Source organism: Xyrauchen texanus, chromosome 7, assembly GCF_025860055.1.
Source record: "Xyrauchen texanus isolate HMW12.3.18 chromosome 7, RBS_HiC_50CHRs, whole genome shotgun sequence".
NCBI lineage: Eukaryota > Metazoa > Chordata > Actinopteri > Cypriniformes > Catostomidae > Xyrauchen > Xyrauchen texanus.
The window spans coordinates 30748767-30757923 of NC_068282.1; the positions used below are offsets into that span (position 1 = coordinate 30748767).

At 43.1% G+C, this 9157-nt stretch overlaps 1 protein-coding gene across 1 annotated transcript; it reads right to left on the minus strand.

The window, feature by feature from the left end:
* Positions 1–6314: 6314 nt before the first annotated feature.
* LOC127646613 (growth arrest and DNA damage-inducible protein GADD45 alpha-like) lies at positions 6315–8763 on the minus strand. The gene is made up of 4 exons (XM_052130370.1): positions 8614–8763; positions 8034–8135; positions 7708–7921; positions 6315–7094 (listed from the first exon to the last, which is right to left on the minus strand). Exons 1-4 carry the CDS (start codon positions 8661–8663, stop codon positions 6981–6983), a joined length of 480 nt encoding a protein of 159 aa, XP_051986330.1. The 5' UTR covers positions 8664–8763; the 3' UTR covers positions 6315–6980.
* Positions 8764–9157: the final 394 nt, after the last annotated feature.

Consider the following 9157-nt stretch of genomic DNA (forward strand, 5'->3'; position numbering starts at 1 on the left):
CGGGAGTGGGCAGGTGTTTTACGTGCCAGACGACCGGCTGTATCAGACTGCACGTACCCTTCCCCAATGCCCCACCAAAGTCGCCGGAATCCTTTTCGTTACCCTGACATGGGAACAAGGCGACGCTTGCCAACCTGGGAACGGGCCAAGCCTGGCTGGGCCTCTTTTCTCTCTATGTTTCTCGCATAGAGCAATAGACAGCCGGGGCCCTTACACGCACTGAGGGAAGGGGGTCTTATCCAATTTCCTACTCTTTCAGGGGGAAAAGACCCTGTGGAGACCACCCCTACCCTGTTGGGGAGGTAAGGTGGTTAATACATCACATGTGTTTTTAGGCGACACGTGGGATTGGCGCGGTGGTAGATCCAGCCTCAGCGAGGGGGAGTTGCTACAACACGGCAACCGGAGGACAGCTGGAACTGCCTAAGGAAAATGTGGATCTGCTCGTTAGGGGACCGTATCGCGGAGAATACACACAGGGGGAGTCCACGTAGGAGTCCTCACCCTGTGGAGCACCTATTCCAGTACAGGGTAGATCCCACAGTGGATTGGGTTGGCAAGTTCCTCCGCCGACCCATGAGGGCTAGGGAGGAATCGACCAGGGATTCGAGTTGAGTGGAATCTCCTGGGAAAAAAGACACACAGTTTTAGAGGGAAAGGGCGCTATATGCAAGCGATTCACCCGGCCAGCCCATCAGCGGGTTACTGAGTTCTACTGGCTCGGACCTGAGAAAACACGGGATGAAACTAACTCAACCCTGAGATTGTAATATCTCGTAAAGGTGTTGGGTGTTGCCCAACCCGCTGCTCTACAAATGTCTGACAGGGAGGTACCCCTGGCCAGTGCCCACAAGGACGCAACACTCCTTGTCGAGTGAGCTCGGCCCCGCAAGGGGGTGGGGGGGGACACGGCCTGAGTGTGGTAAGCCAATGAAATGGCATCTACTACCCAGTGGGAAAGCCTCTGTTTGGAGACAGCGTTTCCTTTCCGCTGTCCCCCAAAACATACAAAGAGCTGCTCAGAGTGTCTAAAGCTCTGCGTGCGGTCCAGATAGGAAAGAATGTCCCCTTCCTCAGGGGAATTCGCCAGGGAGGGGCTGTCGCGAGGAGTATGAGGTCCGAGAACCAGGCCCTGGTGGGCCAATATGAAGCCACTAGTGTGACTTGCTCCTCGTCCTCCGTGACCTTACACAGCACCTGTGCAAGAAGGCTCACTGGGGGAAATGCGTACTTGCGCAGCCCCTCGGGCCAGCTGTGTGCCAGTGCGTCTGCCACGAGGGGAGCCTCTGTTTGGGCATACCAGAGCGGGCAGTGGGAGATCTCTCGGGAGGCAAGCAGGTCTACCTGGGCCTTGCCGAATCGTTCCCAAATCAGCTGGACCAACTGGGGGTGAAGCCTCCACTCTCCACTGGGCAAGCGTTGTCGTGACAGCGCATCCGCTACCACATTGAGTTTGCCGGGGATGTGAGTGGCACACAGCGACTTTTTTTGCAATGGTGCAAAAAGCAGAGGTCTGTCCAGGGTTTGAGTGTTTGGCGGCATGCGGGGATGATTGTCACACAGTGCGTGCCGTGGCGCCATGCTCATCTCGGGACTTGTGTCTGAAGCCAGTGCTAAAGCGGTCTCATATGCATCAACCCCAGCGGCGTGACTGCGGCGGAGGATGCTATATGCCCCAGAAGCCTCTGGAAGAGTTTTAGAGGGACTGTTGTGCCTGGCTTGAACTTTGCGAGGCATTTTAGCACCAACTGTGCACGCTCGTTGGTGAGACATGCAGACATTGAGACTGAGTCTAACTCCATGCCGAGAAAGGAGATGCTCTGAACCGGAGTGAGCTTGCTCTTTTCTCGGTTGACCTGAAGCCCCAAGTGGCTGAGGTGTATGAGCACCTGGTCTCTGTAAGCGCATAGTAACTCTCGGGAGTGGGCCAGTCTGAGCCAGTCGTCGAGGTAGTTGAGTATGCCGATGCTGGCTTCTCGGAACGGGGCAAGGGCTGCCTCTGCGACTTTTGTGAAGACGTGAGGGGACAGAGACATGCCGAAGGGGAGGACATTGTACTGAAACGCCTGGCCGCTGAACGCGAACCATAGGAAGGGTCGGTGTCGCGGCAGAATTGAGACGTCGGAGGTGTGGAGAAATGAACCGCATCCAGAAACTACACAGAGGCGGAAACACGTCTTTAAAAAGACCGTCCTGAAAAGGACGTTCAACGCCGCTGTGTATTGCTCTTTTAGAGAAAATCACTCTTAAACAACTCTCTTAGTGTTTGGGTTTCTGCACTGTCGAAGCGCCCAGGGGCAATTGCACTGCCGTGCAAGAAGGAGAAATCGCCGCTGTACTACACAGAACTAAATAAGACCTACGCATTACTTCCTAAAGTGTATGTGTGCAAACAGTACAAGACGGTACAATAACTGCTAAAAACAGGACAATAGGCATAGTAAGGGACAGTGCAGCACCTACCAGTACACAGTTCTAGTGTGAAAAGTGTCAGATAAAACAGGTAGTGCAACAGATATAGCAATATAATAGAAAATGCTGTGAATGTAAACATAACAAGCTATGTCATAGTATTCAGCAGATAAGCTTATACTATATATGGACATAGCATTTATTGGGGTAGCAACCAGGTAAAAAGTGACAAGAATTTAAATACAGTATTTTTGAGTACAGTAGCAGCAAAAAATTCAGGTAGATAATACACAAATGTGCAAAAATTGCAAAGGGAGTCGGATGGTGTTCTGTTGTGTGTGTGTGTGTGTGTGTGTGTGTGTGTGTGTGTGTGTGTGTGTGTGTGTGTGTGTGTGTGTTTGTGTGTGTCAGACCAGTCTCTGAGTATTGAGGATTCTGATGGCTTGGGGAAGAAACTGTTACACAATCTGAATGCTTCAATACCTTTTGCCAGACTGGAGGCAAAGAAGGAGGGAGAAGAGTTTGTGTGAGGGGTGCGTGGGGTTATCCACAATGCTGGTGGCTTTGCGGATGCAGCGTGTGGTTTAAATGTCCGCTTCGCGTCGGGTGGTTCTTCGCCTCTACGTTGTGCATTAAAATCCTTTAATGCATGGCTAGCCGTGGATTATCCCTTACATGATGGAGGGAAGAGAGACCCCAGTGATCTTCTCAGCTGTCCTCACTATCCTCTGCAGGGTCTTGTGATCCGAAATGGTGCAATTTCCAAACCAGGCAGTGATGCAGCTGCTCAGGATGCTCTCAATAGTCCCTCTGTAGAATGTGGTGAGGATGGGCAGTGGGTGATGATGACGGAGGAGCTGTCGTGGTCGTTCTGTGTTCTCCTGAAGTCAACAACCATCTCCTTTGTTTTGTCCATGTTCAGAGAGAGGTTGTTGGCTATGCACCAGTACGTCAGCCGCTGCACCACCTCTCTGTATGCTTACTCATCGTTCTTGCTGATGAGACCCACTATGGCCGTGTCATCGGCAAACTTGATGATGTGATTCGAGCTGTGCATTGCTGCACAGTCGTGAGTCAGCAGAGTGAGCAGCAGTGGACTGAGCACACAGCCCTGGGGGGGCCCCAGTGCTCAGTGTGGTGGTGGTGGAGATGCTGCTCCTGATCTGGACTGACTGAGGTCTCCCAGTCAGGAGGTCCAGGATCCAGTTGCAGAGGGAGGTGTTTAGACCTTTTAAGGGCCTTTTTTATTTAACTCGGTAACAGACAAAAAGCAAATAAAACTCAAAAAGAATCCCACATAAATTCTTGCAATTTGATTAAGTACGTTAATTTAAATGCATTTCAGCAACGTTGTCAAAATGGCATAGATTATTTTACTCAAGTGTATGTGACATCAAATAAACAAGAGTTAGGTCAGAGGTAATCCAAAAGTAATCAGATTAGATTACTTGGAAAATGTTATCCAAAAGATGACGTTACTAATAACAATTTTAGTAATGTACTTTGCAATTCAGAAGTAAGCTACCAGCACTTCACTGCCACATTCTCACCCCAGCAGCCAGGTGTTCAGGGTCTCAGCATTCCCACTTGCTCTAATTTTCTGTGAGATTGTTTTATTTAAGGCTCCAGGTCAAACCCCTGTTGTTATTAAATGATCCTATAGAGCTCCTCTCATACTCTCTACACTTAGAAACAGGTCAGGCTGTATTTCCTGGCCCATATCGATGTAATCAGTGGATCTTCTTGCATATGATTAATGAACCGGCTTAGTGGTCATGTCATTTTTAGGGATAGAGTTACCTGTCAGCTTGGTGGAAAAGCTCCAGGATAAACCTAGTAATCCGGTATGGGGGAACCGAGAGCTATTGAATATATCATCTACTATTTATTTATTATTTTACAGATATATTGTGGGATTTGGAGTGCTAGTGCTTTGTAAGATCACAGGTGTATGTACCCATTAATGGTAGGTAGGGCACTAATGTTTGCCCTGGCTTTATACTGGATAGTATTATTGCTCTCCTGGGAGTATCAGTTTTGCTATTGCCCTCACAAGCTACATTCTAAAGTAATTTTGCATAATAGTAAATGATAATTCAATTAAACTAATTTAAACAATAGCTTTTTTACTCCTCTGCAAGTTTGACCCTAAATTGCTCTTCATACACTCCAGGTTTGATCTGTGCAACCAGTCCATTCAGAAACATCTGCATTTCTTGTGCATGGGAACAACCGTCATCTCACATTCACCAACATTATGTCACCAAACCCATAAAGCTGGAGTTTCTCACCTTTAGGCTCTTTCAGGGAGAAAGTACTGCTCTATTACTCCACTTACCTGCTCCGCGACTGCATTCCTGTATTTACCAGGATGAGGTTAATGGCAGGCCGGGTGGCAAAAACTTCAAAGATTATTGCATAATAATGTAAGCACTATTGTCTTTTATACAGAAATACACTGATCTCCTCCAAAAATGGCTCAGCCCAGCTCTCTGATGGGACTTTTCCATTGCAGTTACTTTGTGTGTAGTTGATAATATCCAGTGTCAGGAATTAACTATTTTTTTTATTGTTATTTGTACAGGGCTGTATTATTCACATTGTTGTTGATTTTTAGATGCTTTATTTACCTTTATGAGGGCATATTTTTTTTTTGTAATCATATAAAACATATTTTGTGTCACCTTTTTTAATTAAAACTTAATTCATTATAATAAATTCTCAATTTTATTAATTAGAATAACTTTTCATTTGCATATATTACATTTATGTTATTAACTGGTAGCACATTACAATAAGGTTACATTTGTTAACGCATTATGTATGATGAAATAACAATGGACAATATATATTTTTTACAGTATTTTTTAATCTTCGTTAATGTTAGTTAATAAAAATACTCATTGTTAGTTTATAGGGTCTTTACTAATGTTAACATATTAAACTTTTGATTTTAAAAATGTATTACAATGTTGAAATTCATATTAACCAAGATTAATTAATTCTGTAAAAGTATTGTTTATTGTTACTTTAAGTTAACTATTGTTGTTAACAAATGGAACCTTATTGTAAAGTGTTATCAATTAAGTAGACTAAGAAAAGACCACAATATAGCTTCAAATTGTATTCCTCAACTGAAACACTACTGCATTTTCCCCTCTCCCTGCACCTAATCTATACAATAACCCAGTACCTCTGTATATTTACTGTAAAGTCTGTAATTTACAGATATTTATTGGTTCTGCCTCTCTCTTGCAGTGAACTCAGCATAGTGAACAGAGAGCTATTTTTAGTTGTCAGCTCTCCTGCTTCACCCTTGACTCACTCTATCTCTTTTTTTCTTTGTCCATATTTAAACTCAACCATCATTTTGTATGTCCTCCAACCCCACGAGTATGCTGATGCTGTCAGGTATGATTCACTCTCTCAACGGTGTTTCTATTTCTGTCTCGGTCAGAGCCAGGTTTATCTCGTTTTGTGTAAAGAAAGACACAAGGCCATAAAGCCCGGACGTCATGCGTCTCCCAGCTGCTGTAGGGAATGTAATGGAATTCTCTGTTCCGCCTACTTTTAGCAGTACAAAAGAAGAAAGCAATTGGACAGTTTTTACAAGGCTGTTGACAAAACAAAGTCTGATAACACTTCTAAACTGCCCTCTACAATGCCAAAATGTGCCTGCCTCACAAAACATTTTGTATGCAGTGCATTTATAATGATACCAAAGTTGCATTGTCAGGAAAGTTTTTTTTACTGCAAATAAATGTCTGTGAGGTTGACTGTCTTATCTTAGTTTTTGTTTTTATGAGTATGATTCCAGTTAGACAGGCTAATCATGGCATTATGACAATGACATATGCATAAACCCACTGGCACCAGCAACACAGCCAACAACAGATGCAGATGGATCAAAAATGTTTATTTTGATAACAATTTTTGATGATGAACAGAACAATATAAATACAATTAATAAATTAACATTTTAAAACTATTCCAGAACGGTTCAAATAAAACAAGTTACTTATATCTAAAACAGTAAGGTCTAATGTATATTCCCTTTTAAATAATTTGAATAAAAGGACAGCTTGAGGATCATAAATTATGGTCCTTAAATTGCAGAGCGTCTGCCTAACATTTGCTTTACAGTCCATCAGACTGACATTCTGATCTTGTTTCGCAGAGTTCAGTAAAGTCCAGTTAAACATACTCCAGTCTCTCAGCTCACTCTTGGTACACTTGTGTAGCATGTGCGTGTGAGCAGTCACATGATTCAGTTTCCTGTACAGTCTTTTCCTGGCAAACTGCAGGACTTGTCGTTCCCTGGCAGCACTGTGAACATTGTGCTGAGTCATTCTTCCTGCTCTGGGGCAAACCATGAATCGCCTCACCAGCCGAACACAAAATCCACACCTTTTTTCATCGGGTTTGCTGGAATACATTTCATTATCCATTACATTTTGTTAATCCCCCTCATGTCTCATTTTTAGTGATAGCATTTGGCTTCATCCAGAGCAGAACAAAAAACAAGTGAAGTAGCTTGAAAAAGCTGACACAGGTTTGTCAGCTTTTGTTCATCGCTCAGGGAGATTGATAACCGGCACCCACTGGTCCAGACACCGGCTGTCTCTGTAGAATCGATTCAGCTTGCTGAGGGCCGGATCCTTCCATGTGGAAGACTGTGGATTCTGCAAGGAATAGGAGAAATATCATGAAGTTTTCTTGTACTGTATATTGCATGCATTCTAGACATTCTTTGGAATTCCTCATTCATCCCATGGTGTAATCAGGGTACATTCAGAAACTCCATAGCAGGAGTCTGGCAGTGAGTGGTTTTAACAGTTGCTGGCTAACTGAAAAGCACTTGCTTTCAAAGGGCCTCTCTCTAATTTGTTAAAGATGGCCACTTCACAGAGCTTTTCTTCCAGGAAACTCTGTTTGCAGAAATGCCTCACCGTTGCATAGGAAGTTCTGTGAATACTAGGCAGCCACAGAAGTTCAGCACTGGTATTAGATCACTCTGAAGGGTTGCCAGTGGAATGTCACATCACAGACACTCTAATGGATCACTGAACTTCTGTCAAGCTGCCCTCAAAGAGTTTAACAGAACCTTCCACCTCAGCCTAAATTACTGTGCAAGGCTGGCAGTAATGAATAGGCATTAAGAATTTTGCAGCCTTTAATAGATGATAAAGAGGCTGCCACGTGTGCAAGCAATAAACTGGCATTACATTCGTTTAGACATATATTCCTGATACAAGCTGAATGAAAGACTGTTAAAGAGAATTAAATGACACTTACAGTGACTAATACACAGTGAAGATCCATGGATTCTCCTCCCGGTTTAACCCCGTCAAGGATCTCTGCTAGACGTCTCATGTTGTTTACTCGCAAGATGTTTATGTCATTCTCGCAACAGAAAGCCTGAATTAATGTGAAATGAATCTGAAGAGCGACATCCTTCACATCTTCTTCATCTGTGGCCAGTAGACACAAGACCACGTTGTCTGGGTCCCTAAAAATGAATCAATAATGGTAAATTTTAAAATGTGCATAAAAACAGTAATACATTTAGGGAACAATATGTGAATCTTATGGAATGGAGGGGATCTGCCATGATCACTTACACATTGAGAGACTTGGCTGCCTCATAAACTCCCACAGTGATGCAACCCTGTGGTAATGCAACAGTCAGTACCTCTTCCAGTGCTTTTGCCACCGAGTCCATTCTGAGATAAAGAAAAACTAATTAGCTCGCTCATTTCACACAGAAGTGTCAATTTTCCAGGTGATCCCACATATAATGAAACAAAAACTACTCATAAAGACCTAAATGTAGGGACGTATTGTGCATGAGCGCTCTTTGCAAAAGAATTGTGGAAGTTTAACGAAAATAATGCTACAACTGCAGTCACCCTGTACGTTTCATTTGAAAAAAGAAGTCGTTTGATTGGTAACTTCTGCACGCGATGCAAGCGTTTTTTCTGAAGTAACCAAGGAGACAATGACAGACAAGTCTGAGAGCTAGAACCACATTAATAAAATACACGGGCATATCATCAGGGACTTAAAGGAAAATCTTTATCATACAGTGATGAGAAATGATTGGTGATATTCATGTGCGCGAGAACAGATATCAGTTCGCGTGATGCTCGGCTCGAGGCATTTATGCAACGCAACACAAACGAGATTTATGTGAAAACATACCTTTCCGTGGCGTTGTCTCCACAAGATTCTTCAAAAGTCATATTGCACATTAGAGACGGATATCCTTAAAGTATTTCGCACACTGTTTTTGACGGAGTGTATTCCTGTGTGATCAAGACACTAGTGTGTGACTAGTGCTGAGATGAGCAATAAGCTGTCTGACGCTAACTCAGTAGACTGTAGAGTACTCTTTCACTCCCGTCTCATTTACATACGTCTCTGATTGGTCAGCGCACGTGAACGCGCATACATACATCTGAATAGATTTTCTAGACCTGTTGCACACATAAATAATAAATATAACATATCAATGTCAAACCCAAGAATATGATGCACTAACAGTAACAAAATTAATTATCATTTCGAGCAAACCAAAATCTTTCCAAAATTACTAATTTGAATTATATAGAGGCCCAAACCTGCAATAATAATAAATAAATAAATGTAATAATAAAAAAATTAAAAAAAAGTAATAAATGTCTTGATAAAACAAGTATAATTAGTTTTTAATTACATTTATTTATTTATTATTTTATGACTTTAT

What these genes read in the sequence shown, in the direction of transcription:
- LOC127646613 (XM_052130370.1), bottom strand. Translation starts at nt 8,663, where the DNA reads ATGTGCAATATGACTTTTGAAGAATCTTGTGGAGACAACGCCACGGAA. An exon ending in GGAGACAACGCCACGGAAAG is followed by an intron (nt 8,136 to 8,613) that starts GTATGTTTTCAC and finishes TCTTTATCTCAG; the next exon opens with AATGGACTCGGTGGCAAAAG. An exon ending in GCAGCCAAGTCTCTCAATGT is followed by an intron (nt 7,922 to 8,033) that starts GTAAGTGATCAT and finishes ATTCATTTTTAG; the next exon opens with GGACCCAGACAACGTGGTCT.